The 16,544-nt window shown below is 37.0% G+C and overlaps 1 protein-coding gene across 3 annotated transcripts in view; it reads left to right on the top strand.

Annotated features, from left to right (window-relative positions):
* PLXDC2 (plexin domain containing 2) overlaps positions 1-16,544 on the top strand; it is a 786,648-nt gene that overhangs the window by 246,972 nt on the left and 523,132 nt on the right. For all 3 annotated transcript variants that reach the window (XM_073229113.1, XM_073229114.1, XM_073229115.1), the window contains one exon: positions 15,613-15,682. In XM_073229113.1, coding sequence (XP_073085214.1) covers positions 15,613-15,682 — 70 coding nt within the window. The remainder of the gene's footprint in view (positions 1-15,612; positions 15,683-16,544) is intronic.

Genomic DNA, 16,544 nt, shown 5'->3' with positions numbered 1-16,544 from the left:
TGTAGATATAGGTAGGGCATCATAAGGGAACAGTTCTTGGAAGCTGTGTTAAGAGGCATCAATTTACATAGCTTTTGAAAAATCCAGAAGTAGGTAAATGCAGCAAAATGTTAAAAATTAGTGAATCTGCATCAACAATATAGGGTGCTCTTTGTATTATTTTTGTAGCTTTAATTTGAAATTATTTCCAAATACAAAATTAAAAGAAGAAGTTAGCAGAGGAGGATGAAGAATTAAAAATGAACTTATGCTAAATTTCAATTTCAACCTGTAATCAAGTTTTGAATATTTAGTCACTCTTTGGATGAACTTTGCCTGCACTGAATTCCAAATCTTAACATGTCAGTTGAAGGGCAGCTTGATATGGTGTTTAAACATATGAATGTAGAAACAGGCTGCCCAGATTTGAGTTCCCACTTTGCCAGCTACTAGCTGGATGATTTGAGCATGTTATTTACTCTCTGTTAATCACTTTTTTCATGTGTGAAATGGGAATGATAAGAGTACCTAAAGTTGGCATTAGGATAAATGACTTAACATTGATTGGTACGGTGCTTAGCCCAGTAGCTGGCAGTATTACAGATGTCTGTTACATTGATACTAACAATCATCATGCAAACCTTTGACTTTAAAACAGTTATTTTCCACTGGTGGGAAAGGAGGAAAGATTGTAATCAACCAAATCAAGGGAGGGCCTTTTCAAACTGCAGAGGATAAACTCACAGGTATGTTTCCTCCCTGCCCTGTTTGAGGCTCACTGGTTAAGGAAGTAACAAAATAGCATTGCCCTCAGGTGTACTGGGGCTACAAAGACGTTTTGCAAATCATTGCTTTAAAGGTGCTTGGCCAGCATGTAACTCTATGCTTCAGTTCCTGAAATGGAAAATTTCAAGCCAGTGTCAAGTGCTACCAAGTGAAGAGAGGTGATGTGATCTAGAATCAAGTCTATTTATCCTTTTAACCCATTTCATGCTTGCAAAAGTTTCCTTACAGCAGTGGTTTTAGAGTTTCAAAGACCACTTGTATGACAAAGCCAGGCTGCTCAAAGTGGGTTTCCTGGGGCAGTATCAGCAGCCCTGACAGCTTTTTATAAATGCAGCATTTCAGCCACTTCAATTCGAAACCTACTGAATTGGAATTTGTAGTTTGACAAAAACCCTAAGAGATTATGTGCACCCACCAGCTTTAGAAGCCTGGCGGGGCAGAATTCACTGCCTTGCTTCTAAAAAGGTGTGGAAATGCAGAAGTGGCTTCTCCTGGCTCTCACCTTCCCCTTACCTACCCTCCAAGGACTCCTTTACAAAATCACATTATATTTTCTCTATGCCCTTGAACAGTCTGTCACTCAGCATCCTGCCTGAATGATAAATATTCACATAACTGATTTGAATAATTCTCAAAACATGCAAGTATAGGCAAGCTACTGTACTCCAAGTGTTTGCTGGGAACTGAATCTCAAGTTCATATGAGCAAACATCAGATAACTATAAAATGTTTATGTTTTGTTTTCTAATTTATGACTAGTCCCATGCAGAGTGTCATTAATATGCATGGTTAATTAAGTTCTCAGTTCCATTATAAAAAAAGTGCTGAAGCAGTTAGAATTTGCAACTCAGAAAATCAATTCAAAATTGATGGGTTTTGTTTCTAAAAGGAGTAGCCAGTCCCTTGTCCGTATACTTACATATTGATTCACCACTTTCCATGAACATTTTGATCTTTTAATTAGGTTTCCAGTGTTTCCGTCATTGGATTAATGATCCATGTCCTGTCCACTCCTCCCAGGGTGTGAGAGTCAGGTAAAACTCCATAAAAAAAAAAAATTCCTACATGGTAAAAACATTATGAATTATCCTGTTCTGTGCAACTATTTTATTTCCGGAATATTCTCAGCTCATTTATGGCCTAGAAGCAGGATCTTGCTTTAGGGTGTGTTAAATGAAGTTTGCATTGCTGCTGTACACAGTATGTGCCTCTCCGTAGTCCAGTTTCTCACTTTAGTGTTGCTTCAGCTTAAGTTGGAAATCTGTCAACTTTAAGTTTTCTATCTATATCTACATACATACATGTGCATATACTCATATTTTTATCACTCAATTTATATTACTTTTAAAAGTGAATTGATTTCAGTTAAATAGGGATATAAACCAGTGAAAAGCAATTACCAATGGAATTATAGAAAAGAAAATAAATGTTCTTGAAGTTTAGAAAATAGGCCCCTTGATCTATCTTTGGAGGGTAAGACATGGAAGCATCTGAACCCAAAAAATGCAATGAAGGTAGTTCAGGTTGTGTCCACCCCCTGGTAGTAAGGGACCTGCCGTGTTGCTCTTAGGCCTCAGTGGTGTGTGGCTCACTATGCTCTGCCTAGCATGGCACGCTGTTAGTCTGACCCTGTGATTCTGTGAATTTCACCTGAGAAGACTACTCTGTACCTTCTTCAGATTTTTCTCTTTTTTGTGACTTTGGCTTCATGCATCTGGGAGCATTTTAACTGTGTTTCACTGTGATCACATTTTAAAGAAAACTGTTAGCCTACTAAGAACAAAAACATGAATGATTGACAATATTAAGGGTTCCAGGTGGAAAACACAGTTATGGAAGGTCTGATGACAGGTAGGAAAAGAATCAACTAATATGAAAGGAAGGAGACAGTAGTCAAGACTCACTTGGAGTCTTATAAGTGGATTGAAATCTTGGCTCTGTACTTCTAGTGGTTTGAACTCATTACTTGTCCTTGTCCTTTTCTTGTAAAGTTTTTTTTCTTTTAGTAATTTCAGACATACTAAAAAAAAACAAACTTGCAAGAATTACTGAAAGGGTTCTCATTTACCTTTCACCAAGCTTTCCCACATGTTAAACCTTATGTACTCATGATACAATTATCCATACCAAGGAAGTAACATTGGTTCTAATCTATAGGCCTTACTCATATTTTGTCCATTGTCTCCAGACCATTCTTTTTTTCTACCTCAAATCAAATTATGACTCACGTTGCATTTATGTGTTCAGTGCTCCTCCAGTCTATGACAGGTCCTCAATCTTTCTTTGTCTTTCATGAACTTGACACTTTTGAAGAGTATTGGACAGTTATGTTGTACAATGTCCCTGATTTGGGGTTTGTCTATGTTGCTTCATCATTAAACACAGGTCTTTGTTTTTGGCACGAACACCACAGGAATGGTATTTTGTCCCTCATTGTCCATCATATCAGGAGGTACATGATGTCAGATTGTCTCATTACTGATGATGTTTACTATTCACCTGCTTAGGGTGATGTCTGTCAGAATTGGTTTCTTCACTGTAAAGTTACTAATTATAAGTAGTACCTTTTTGCTACCTTATGACTATACAAATATCCTGTTTCTCATATTACTTTCACCTTCTAATTTGAGCATTCATACTTGCTAAAATACAGGCAAAATAATTAGCATAACGTCTGATATATTAAATGCTAATTTTATTCTACTAACAGTAAATACAATATGATTTTATGATTATTTCAATATAACAAACATTAGAGCATCATAACATTGCTCAGAAGCTTAATATCTAATGTGATGATTCTATGAGAAAAGCCAGTTACTTGCTTTGGTGTTTGAGAAAACATACATCAAATCATTTCCAGCTATTCATTAGGAATCAAATGAGGAACTATCTTTATTTAGGGAACAGGCTTTAAGGAGCTATTGTTATGCTAGACACCTTCATGTACCTAATGTAATAATAACCTTCATTGGCTCAGTACTTATGAAGGTCCAGGTGTAATTTGGTCCTTTGATTTTTACCATAACCCTTTAAAGAAATATCTTGACTACAGATGAACAAACTATGACTTAAAGTGGTTAAATGATTTATGAAATAGCACAGCTACTAAGTACCAAAGCTGGGATATAATTTCAATTTTCTCTGACTCCAAAACCATGCTAGATCATTAAAAATTAGGAAAGAACCATTGAAAATTAAAGAATAAAGCTCATCTTTTAATGGAGTTCCATTAAAAAAAATTATAAAATGGTGCCTTATGGTTTTAAAGGAGTAAGACTGTAATAATCTATTCTAAGCATTTATAGGTGAAGAATTTTATGTGGACCTTATTCAGGTTTCAAGAAAGTCAATCATTTTGTACATTCTGGAAAAATATATCACATACGAATTTAAACATTAAACTGATTCATACTTATCTATTAAAAAGTTAACTAATAAGAGTGATTATTCAATAACTTTTATTTATCAGAGATTAAATCTTATTGGAAATTTATTCAGTTATTTCATAGAAAAGCCAGTATGACTAGAAATATCCATGTAAATAAAGCAAAATGTATTTTTTCTTAAGTTTTGCAATTCTCAAAATTAATACTTGACATAAATAAACTAAAATGGTATGACTGGAGATTTATTTGGTCTACTTTTTGAAATTGTCTTTGGAAAATATAACACAAATCTTACTTTGCCAATAAGAATAATAATATCATTCCACCTATATAACAGTTTCAATATACAAATATGTATCCCTCAAATGTTATTTGAATGATTAAAAACAGCATATTAAAATATCTATACAGAAATTAATGATTAATCCATGGTTGAGTCTTAAATAAATGGATACTTCCTACATTTTTTGGACTCTTTGCTGACATAAAACCATGAGGTCAGCAATTATTAAAAATTTATTTGCCACTGATTTTTCTTGCACATGCTGCCTTCATCAGGATAATGCCTTGTAGAATGAGGTAAAGACTTGTGGAAACCAGAAAACTGTAGCTTTGTTATGGTAAAGGTGATCTTAAGACAAAAAAGCAGTTTTTATTAATGACTTTTTTTTTAAGTGGCTTTTTGGATTATAAATATGCCCACTCCAGATTCTTAACTCTCATTCGGAGCTTTCTGTCTTCAGGGTCTTACAGGCATTGACTAATTAATTTATCTTTGTAGTACCACTGAGAAATAAGCAAACAAGTCAGAGTAGTGTTAGGATTATAATTCCTGTGTTACTAAAAAATAACTAGCAGAGATCACAATAATTAGTCAGGAAACAGCAACAGGCATTAAAAAATACATAAAATAGGCAATAAGAGGTGTGGATGCTCCTAGAAATCAGGAGTCTGACCCTGATTCAGTCTGTTGGTATGTTCCCAACAGTGACTTAATGGTGCATCTTATGGGAGGACATGGCGTGGTTTTAAAGGTCAAAGTCATATATGGTTATGCCTGTCATAAATTTGCACCAGACCATCTGGAATCTATTTCTATACTTCTACAAACTCTTCAGAGAGGGTTTCATAAGCATATCCTCTCCCATATGAAGAAGAATACTATCTTCACTTGTCTCAAAATAACCATACTCCTTTCTTTCCGATAGTTCACTTCTTTCCACCGAGTGTAAGGAAATAGCAAATTCAGTTGATTATATTTGTTACTCATGCTCTTTAAAACACCACTTCTGAGCTTTTACTTTGTATCATGCCCAGACTCCTAATTAATTTACTGTGTCCTAATAGGACAATTTTCCTGAACCCTTTTTCCTTGTAAGTTTGCTATTTCTTGAGGGATGAGATACAAAATAGGATAATGTCCAAGTAAGATAGTAATTATACCAGTGTTTCCTTTTGTTTACAATGTCCTGGATTCTGTTAGCTCTTTTGGTGACAGAAGAAATTATTATTGCAAATACAATTTTGGGTCATTTTTATTTATTTTTTATTGTGTAGTTCAAGGATGCATAATTAATTAGCGGCACAGGGAGTCTTCTCACACCTACCCAGAACAGCTCCTCTTCATGTATCATCATCTCATTTGGTGGCGCTGTGGACAAGTCACCCAGCTACAAACCTGTCCTTTCTTCTAGACTACCTTCCCTCACTCCCACCTGTTAAGTCCAATTAGCCACACAGTCCTTCCAGTTTTATTTTCTACATACATTCTGAGCCTCCCCTTTCACTCCCATGCCTAAAGGTCTCATTAACTTCTAGTAGTTCTTTAAAGAATCATCAGTTTCAGTGCTGTGTCCTCTGAGTTAGGTTTCCTCTCTTGGTCCTATTGTTTACTCCTATGGGATGCTCTTCCCCACCACTTTTTGAACTCCTGGAAGGAAGGAGCTGGGTGGGACATATTCACTGTTTCACCCTCTGCCTGATTTAGTGCATGGCATATAGGAGGTGTTGAGTAAATGATTGTTAGTTAGAGGGATAAATGAACAAGCACACAACTTTCCTCCAGTTCCCCCAGTGCCTGTTCTATATACCATAATGAGACAAATGATCCAATTATCCACAGATAATTATATTGGATATCATTAATGGATAATCATTAAGCTTCAAGGCACTCCAAGATATTCAGTGCTTATTTTTGTTTATGTTTAGAGCCTTTGTGTGTGTGTGTGTGTGTGTGTGTGTGTTGAAGGATAATAATACATGTTTTTAATTTGCCTTTTAGTGTGGTTCTTATCACTTTGTTTTTAGTATCTTAGTAATTAAGAACATTGCTTTTGTTGTCTTATCTAACCTGGGTTCAAATTCTAGTTTCCCACTTGGGCTATGCTTAACCACCTTAATGCTGAGTTAGTGTAACTTTGAAGCAGCTGTAATCTGAACCTTATTACACAGCTGCTTTATGTGTGCATGTTATATAGAGAATGCTAGGTGAGATAGCAGAAGTCTAGGTTGAGCTAGGAAGTCAGGTAGGACTCTTCAAGGATGTGCCCATTAGCTGTCCCAGTGATGCTTTGTCCCACATCCCTTCTGCCCCCTGAGGTCATCTGAAATGTGGGAAGCAGTTTCTAACATAGCAGCTACCCAGCTCAATTGCTCTGAGGATGCAAGCAAGGGTGGTCTAGGGAAAGGGAGGAATTAACCACCCCCAGGGACATTTGGAGGTGAGAGCTGTGCATAAATGTCCCAGCTTCCTGTCCTCCAATGAAATGATTCTGAGGCATGTCTTCTCAACTATTTCTCATAGGGTCTCCAAGAGGAGACCTGTTTGTAGTGGTAACATGCCCAATAACATAGTGATTACTGGTGCTTCTCTTCTCTTTGTTTCATCTTTCATACTTTCTTTAGCAAACGCTTCCCAGAATCACCTTCTAAACAAACTATCTGTTTGGTCAGAGTTGTTATTTGGGGTATCAACCAAACTAAGCCAAGCCTTAAAGAATATGGAAGCCATGACTGACGACAACTGTGAGACTATAGAGATCAGAGTCAGAACAGACATCACACAGGAATTCCAGAGCCAAATGTGGCAGGTTCAAGGCACTGAAAGATTTTCTAGAAGGCTGTCTGGAGCAAAGAACATGAGGGAAAATCATAAGGAAGCAAGGGCCAGTTAGTGGGAGGCCTCAGAACTCATTTCCACTGTGTAGGCATTATTCCAGGAACAGTAGGGTTCCAGATTGAATGATTTGAAGTGGGGCAGTGCTATGTTAGATAGTATGGAGATTGAACTCTAGGGGAAATGGAGTCAAGAAACTTATGAGGAAGTTCTTGCAATAATAGCGACCTACATTTGGGGAAGGAGTCAGTGGTACCTGCAGAGAAATGGGTGCATTTTGTAATTATTGAGAAGTTGGCACCTTTCTATATTACCATTTCTAGTCCTTATCATGTGAGGCTGTCATGGTGTTAACTAGGGTGAATTGGCCATTTACACAGAGAAGCATTTCAAACATAGATGTTGCTCTTCAGGATGATGTATTAGCAAATTTTTCTGGAGAACTTACTTGCTTCTCAAAAAGTCATTAACTTACATATTTATGTATCTCATTCTAATTCTAAAAATTTTTAAATACTTGTGGCAAAAAATGAATGTCATATTCCTCTGTTTCATCTCTAGTAGTAATTGATAGAGTCTGTTAGTAACATGTTTAAACCAAACTTCTATTCTAGAAGTGAGAATGCCAAAGGACTATAAATTCTACCAATTTGCTTATCAGCCTGGTAATAAATTAGAATGATAGAGAGCAATGTACTACAGCAAGTGCCTTTTTAAAATTATTTTCTGACATCCTATTTATATACGTGATTTTGCCATTGAAGCTTCTGTTTTAGGGTTATTAGTAACGACTCGTTTCAGCTAGTGCTGTGAAAATGGGTTTTGTTGTTCCCATTGGTCCATCTAAAATAAAAATGATGATAAACCCTTTCTGAAGGTGCAGCTTTCATTAAAAATGGGGAAGAAACCTAATCGAAAGTCACTGTAAATTTTGAATGATTAATTTCATGCCAAATAAGTCATTAGAAATCCCTGATGGGTATGAAAAAGCAATCATTTGCAAAATTGGAAAGAGCTAAATTCAATCTAGATCTACTTCCCTATTTTTAAAAAATTTGTATATTGGGGTGGAGCCAAGATGGCGGCATGAGTAGGACAGTGGGAATCTGCTCCAAAAAACATATATATTTTTGAAAATACAACAAATACAACTAATCCTAAAAGAGAGACCAGAAGACACAGGACAACAGCCAGACTCCATCCACACCTGTGAGAACCCAGTGCCTGGTGAAAGGGGGTAAGATACAAGCTGCGGCCCAGCGGGACCCGAGCGCCCCTCACCCCAGCTCCCAGTGGGAGGAGAGAAGTCAGAGTGGGGAGGGAGAGGGAGCCCAGGACTGCTAAACACCCAGCCCTAGCCATCCGCACCAGAGTGCAGACACACAGTGCATGCATGGGGTGCTGGAAACTAGGGAAGCAGGACAGTAGGACCTGTGAGCAGGTCCTGAAGCCGGCGCCACTGTGACAAAGAAAAGCGAGTGCTTTTTGAAAGTATTAAAGGGACAGGGAACTCACAGCTGGACGGAAGCATCACAGGGCACAGTCCAGCAGCTGGAAATTCCAGGGAACTCCAGGCGAACTAACCCACTGGGCAACAGCTCTGAGACCCCTCACGGAGGTAAACAGCCAAACAGCCCCCCATTCATTATCCCTCCAGGGCCCCACCATAGCACAGCAACAGCCTGAGGCTGGCCATGCCCACAGCAAGGGAGCTTCCTCCATACCAGTGGGCAAGATACAGAGACCCAGTCTACACACAATTGCCCAACACAAGCCACTAGGGGTCGCAGTTGTCCCAGTAAAGAAAGGCCAGGAGCCAAGTGGAAAGAGGCTTAACTCTCCCAGCTGATAAATGCGTCAATAGCACTCCACTGCACCTATCAACATGAAAAGGCAAAAAAATTAGATCCAGAAAAAAACTAACCCAGACAGCTTCGACATCTACATCTTCCCCTGAGAAGGAACCTGGGGAGATAGATTTAACCAGTCTTCCTGAAAAGGAATTCAAAACAAAAGTCATAACCATGCTGATGGACTTGCAGAGAAATATGCAAGAACTAAGGAGGGAGAATACAGAAATAAAACAATCTCTGGAAGGACTTCAAAACAGAATGGACGAGATGCAAGAGACCATTAATGGACTAGAAAACAGAGAACAGGAACTCAGAGAAGCTGATGCAGAGAGATAAAAGGATCTCGAGGAATGAAAGAATTTTAAGAGAACTGTGTAACCAATCGAAATGGAACAATATCCCCATTATAGGGGTACCAGAAGAAGAAGAGAGAGAAAAAGGGATAGAAAATGTCTTTGAAGAAATAATTTCTGAAAACTTCCCCAAACTAGGGGAGGAAATGGCCTCTCAGACACAGAGGTACACAGAACTGCCATGACCAGGGATCCAAGGAGGGCAACACCAAGACACATAATAATTAAAATGGCAAAGATCAAAGACAAGGACAAAGTATTAAAGGCAGCCAGAGAGAAAAAAAAAAGGTCATCTACAAAGGAAAACCCATCAGGCTATCATCAGACTTCTCAACAGAAACCCTACAGGCCAGAGGAGAATGGCACGATATACTTAATGCAATGAAACAGAAGGGCCTTGAACCAAGAATACTCTTTCCAGCATGATTATCATTTAAATATGAAGGAGGGATTAAACAATTCCCAGACAACCAAAAGTTGAGGGAATGTGCCTCCCACAAACCATCTCTACAGGGCATCTTACAGGGACTGCTCTAGATGGGAGCACTCCTAAAAAGAGCACAGAACAAAACACCCAACATATGAAGAAGGGAGGAGAAGGAATAAGAAGGGAGAGAAATAAAGAATGATCAGACCGTGTTTATAATAGCTCAATGAGCAAGTTAAGTTAGAGAGTAAGATAGTAAAGAAGCTAAGCTTGAACCTTTGGTAACAACAAACTTAAAGCCTGCAATGGAAATAAGTGCATATCTCTCAATAATCACCCTAAATGTAAATGGACTGAATGCACCAGTCAAAAGACACAGAGTAATGGAATGGATGAAAAAGTAAGACCCATCCATATGCTGCTTACAAGAGACTCAACTCAAACCCAAGGACATGCACAGACTTAAAGTCAAGGAATGGAAAAAGATATTTCATGCAAACAACAGAGAGAAGAAAGCAGGTGTTGCAATTCTGGTATCAGACAGAACAGACTTCAAAATAAAGAAAGTAACAAAAGATAAAGAAGGACATTACATAGTGATAAAGGGCTCAGTCCAACAAGAGGATATAACCATTATAAATACATATGCACCCAATATAGGAGCACCAATATATGTGAAACAAGTAATAACAGAATCAAAGGAGGAAATAGAATGCAATGCATTCATTCTAGGAGACTTCAACACACCACTCACTCCAAAGGACAGGTCCACCAGACAGAAAATAAGTAAGGATACAGAGGCACTGAACAACACACTAGAACAGATGGACCTAATAGACATCTATAGAACTCTACATCCAAAAGTAACAGGATACACATTCTCTTCAAGTGCACATGGAACATTCTCCAGAATACATCACATACTAGGCCACAAAAAGAGCCTCAGTAAATTCCAAAAGATTGAAATTCTACCAACCAACTTTTCAGACCACAAAGGCATATAACTAGAAATAAATTGTACAAAGAAAGCAAAAAGGCTCACAAATACATGGACGCTTAACAACACACTCCTAAATAATCAATGGATCAATGACCAAATCAAAATGGAGATCCAGCAATATATGGAAACAAATGACAACAACAACACAAAGCCCCAACTACTGTGGGATACAGCAAAAGCAGTCTTAAGAGGAAAGTATATAGCAATCCAGGCATATTTAAAGAAGGAAGAACAATCCCAAATGAATGGTCTAATGTCACAATTATCGAAATCAGAAAAAGAAGAAGAAATGAGGCCTAAGGTCAGCAGAAGGAGGGACATAATAAAGATCAGAGAAGAAATAAATAAAATTGAGAAGAATAAAACAACAGCAAAAATCAATGAAACCAAGAGTTGGTTTTTTGAGAAAATAAACAAAATAGATAAGCCTCTAGCCAGACTTATTAAGAGGAAAAGAGAGTCAACACAAATCAACAGAATCAGAAACGAGAAAGGAAAAATCACGATGGACCCCACAGAAATACAAAAAATTATTAGAGAGTACTATGAAAACCTATATGCTAACAAGCTGGGAAACCTAGGAGAAATGGACACCTTCCTAGAAAAATAAAACCTTCCCAGACTGACCCAGAAAGAAACAGAAAATCTAAACAGACCAATTACCAGCAATGAAATTGAAGCAGTAATTAAAAAACTACGAAAGAACAAAACCCCCGGGCCAGATGGATTTACCTCGGAATTTTATCAGACATACAGAGAAGACATAATACCCATTCTCCTTAAAGTTTTCCAAAAAATAGAAGAGGAGGGAATACTCCCAAACTCATTCTATGAAGCCAACATCACCCTAATACCAAAACCAGGCAAAGACCCCACCAAGAAAGAAAACTACAGACCAATATCCCTGATGAATGTAGATGCAAAAATACTCAACAAAATATTAGCAAACCGAATTCAAAAATATATCAAGAGGATCGTACACCATAACCAAGTGGGATTCATCCCAGGGATGCAAGGATGGTACAACATTCAAAAGTCCATCAACATCATCCACCACATCAACAAAAAGATAAAAACCACATGATCATCTCCATAGATGCTGAAAAAGCATTCGATAAAATTCAATATCCATTCTTGATAAAAACTCTCAACAAAATGGGTATAGAGGGCAAGTACCTCAACATAATAAAGGTCATATATGATAAACCCACAGCCAATATCATACTGAACAGTGAGAAGCTGAAAGGTTTTCCTCTGGGATCGGGAACAAGACAGGGATGCCCTCTCTCCCCACTGTTATTCAACATACTACTGGAGGTCCTAGCTACTGCAATTAGACAAAACAAAGAAATACAAGGAATCCAGATTGGTAAAGAAGAATTTAAACTGTCACTATTTGCAGATGACATGATATTGTACATAAAAAAAACCTAAAGACTCCACTCCAAAACTACTAGAGCTAATATGAGAATTCAGCAAAGTTGCAAGATACAAAATTAACATACAGAAATCTGTGGCTTTCCTATACACCAACAATAAACTAATAGAAAGAGAAATCAGGAAGACAATTCCATTCACAATAGCATCAAAAAGAATAAAATACCTAGGAATAAACCTAACCAAGGAAGTGAAAGACCTATACCCTGAAAACTGTAAGACACCCTTAAGAGAAATTAAAGAGGTCACTAACAAATGGAAACTCATCCCATGCTCCTGACTAGGAAGGATTAATATCGTCAAAATGGCCATCCTACCCAAAGCAATATACAGATTTGATGCAATCCATATGAAACTACCAACAGCATTCTTCAATGAACTGGAACAAATAGTTCAAAAATTCATATGGAAACACCAAAGACCCCGAATAGCTAAAGCAATCCTGAGAAGGAAGAATAAAGTGGAGGGGATGTCACTCCCCAACTTCAAGCTCTACTACAATTTGGTACTGGCACAAGAACAGACACACCCAATTTGGTACTGGCACAAGAACAGAGCCACAGACCCATGGAACAGAATAGAGACTCCAAACATTAACCCAAACATATATGGTCAACTAATATTCTATAAAGGGGCCATGGACATACAATGAGGGAATGACAGTCTCTTCAACAGATGGTGCTGGCAAAACTGGACAGCTACATGTAAGAGAATGAAACTGGATCACTGTCTAACCCCATACACAAAAGTAAATTTGAAATGGATCAAAGACTTGAATGTAAGTCATGAAACCATAAAACTCTTAGAAAAAAACATAGGCAAAAATCTCTTAGACATAAACATGAGTGACCTCTTCTTGAACATATCTCCCCAGGCAAGGGAAACAAATGCAAAAATGAACAAATGGGACTATATCAAGCTGAAAAGCTTCTGTACAGCAAAGGACACCTTCAATAGAACAAAAAGGTATCCTACAGTATGGGATAATATATTCGTAAATGACAGATTTGATAAAGGGTTGACATCCAAAATATATAAAGAGCTCACACACCTCAACAAACAAAAAGCAAATAACCCAATTAAAAAATGGGCAGAGGAGCTGAATAGACAGTCCTCTAAAGAAGAATTTCAGATGGCCAACAGACACATGCAAAGATGCTCCACATCGCTTGTCATCAGAGAAATGCAAATTAAAACCACAATGAGATATCATCTCACACCAGTAAGGATGGCTACCATCCAAAAGACAAACAACAACAAATGTTGGTGAGGTTGTGGAGAAAGGGGAACCCTCCTACACTGCTGGTGAGAATGTAAATTAGTTCAACCATTGTGGAAAGCAGTATGGAGGTTCCTCAAAATGTTCAAAATAGAAATACCATTTGACCCAGGAATTCCACTTCTAGGAATTTACCCCATGAATGCAGCACTGCAGTTTGTAAAAGATAGATGCACCCCTATGTTTATTGCAGCACTATTTACAATAGCCAAGATATGGAAGCAACCTAAATGTCCATCAGTAGATGAATGGATAAAGAAGATGTGGTACATATACACAATGGAATATTACTCAGCCATAAGAAAAAAACAAATCCTACCATTTGCAATAACATGGATGGAGCTAGAGGGTATTATTCTCAGTGAAATAAGCCAGGTGGAACAAGACAAGTACCAAATGATTTCACTCATATGTGGAGTATAAGAACAAAAGAAAACTGAAGGAACAAAACAGCAGCAGAAGCACAGAACCCAAGAATGGACTGATAGTTACCAAAGGGAAAGGGACTGGGGAGGATGGGTGAGAAGGGAGGGATAAGGGTGAGAAAAAAAGAAAGGGGGCATTACGATTAGCATGTATAGTGTGGCGGGGGGGCATGGGGAGGGCTGCGCAACACAGAGAAGACAAGTAGTGATTTTACAGCATTTTACTATGTTGATGGACAATGACTGTGAACAGGGATGTGGGGGGAACTTGGTGAAGGGGGGGGCCTAGTAAACATAATGTCCTTCATGTAGTTGTAGATTAATGATACCAAAATAAAATTTTTAAAAAAATTTATATATTGGGAGAGATATAATATAGAGATTGTTGTATTTAACATAATAGCCTTTTACTACAGTTTGTATGTGATGTTAATCTCTAAACTACCTAATTAATTTCTCTATGGATCCTTTTATTTCAGTTGATCACCTTTGTTACTACAACTCACTGTTTTTCTTATTTCTTGCCTAATATTAATAATCTGGTTCATATCATTTCAAACATACAAAAAAAATCCAGGGTTTTTTTGTTTCTTTGTTTTGCTTGTGTTTTTTGTTTGTAATGTTATTATACTATATTACATATATACCATACTGAGACATTGTATAAACATTGTATGTAATATAATAGCAAATACAAATATATTATAAATGATATATATATAAAATATACATAATATATAACATTATATATGTACACACACATATTCATATATATACATATATATACACACACAAAACCAAAGCTTTAGCCTCCTTTTTATAAAATAGAGGGTCAAAATTTATGAGCTTTCTTTTAAATCCCTAAATCCATCCAAGTTTCCTCTATTCAAAGGAATAATAACCAATAAATTACTGGTTAAATTCTCCAGTAACCAACATGTTTTAATTCCTTGACTCTGTGCTTTTAAAAGTGGACATAATGTACTGAATCTGGACAGTTCATTGCATCTAAAAAATATATGTATATCTGCAGGTTTAGATCATGGTGCAGGATAAATTGTTCCCCAAATCTCCTTTCATTATAGAATGTACAGAAGACAAATTGAATATGTAATTGTGTAAAGTAAAATTTTTTTGTTTTTTTTATTCAGTAAAATTTAACATAAAAACATGCTCTCCACTTCTGGGGAAGACTAATCAAACTAAAAAGAACTCTGACATGAATTGCTTATGATAGCCTAACTGATTTGCAGCAGACAACTAAAAGGCAATGGTGATGTTTGACAGAATAGATTGATTCAGCACTGAAACTTCCAGATTCCCTTTGTAAGCAAAGAATAGACCAACAGACCACAACAGCCCAACTTTATTATTTTCACATACTTCGAACGTTTAATTGCCACAAAAAAAATCCTTTATTTTCATCCAGGGTTCAGGTTATAGAAATCAACTGCAATAATAGTGGTGGAAAGTAGAACCACCATTTTTTTAAAAATTAGAAGGCTTTTCATTTTACATATACTATTATGCACATTATTGATTTTCTTTTCTGATTGTTGTTCCTTGCAGAGAGTGAATCTGTCCTTCGATTTTCCATTTTATGGCCATTTCCTACGTGAAATCACTGTGGCAACTGGGGGTAAGTGGCTTTCTACCCATTCACCCTAAATAATCTACAGTTTTACTAAAGTCATTATTTTTAATTTACTCCATATTTCAAGAGGGACATTTATTGGGAAAACCATTCTCTTCTGTCACATAGTCACGTATAAATAAAACCTAAGAAAAAGTATGGCTATTGGAAAAACTTCTCAGCAGAAAAGATGTAGTTATAATAATTTTCATGTTTGATTCATCTCTGCTTTCCTTCCAAGTTTAAATTCACTGTAGAACTAGACAAATGGGAATGGAACTAGGAAAAAAAGATACTAAGGAAGTTGATAAACATCTTCTTTTTCTTTTAATGCCTGTAGTTGATTGATAGGTATAAATAAATATACACACTCAGACACAACCACATGAATAGTAGCTTTGATTATTTGGGTTTTCTTTTTCCTTCAATGCCACCTGTGTTGACTGGCAACTCATTTGAGAGGTTTAAAAACAAACACTAAAATCTGGTATTCTTTCTTCTAAACTAACTTCAAAGGTTAGTTTAGGGATTAGCAATACCCTAGAAAGGCAATTATCATTCTTTATAGAATAACTCAGAAGTCAGAAAAATTTAAACCTTGAGTGCTACTAGCAGAGATCAGCAAAATGTTACAGAATAATATCCTGTAGGCCTAACACAGAGGGACAGAGAAGAAGAGTAAGAAAAAACATTAACAGTAGAAGATTAAGTAAAGAAGCAAGTTAAAAGAAATCTACAGGTGTAATGAAAATCCCAAGAAACGCCCCTGCCTGAGGCCCCATCCACCGTCCTCAGATCCCCTCTCCTTCACTGGAAGATCTTCTTCTGGATGGTATGGGAGCCATGTTAATCACTCTGGACATATTTT

Source organism: Manis javanica, chromosome 2, assembly GCF_040802235.1.
Source record: "Manis javanica isolate MJ-LG chromosome 2, MJ_LKY, whole genome shotgun sequence".
Lineage (NCBI taxonomy): Eukaryota > Metazoa > Chordata > Mammalia > Pholidota > Manidae > Manis > Manis javanica.
The sequence above is the reverse complement of the archived record's forward strand: the minus strand, read 5'-3'. Positions and strand labels throughout refer to the sequence as shown.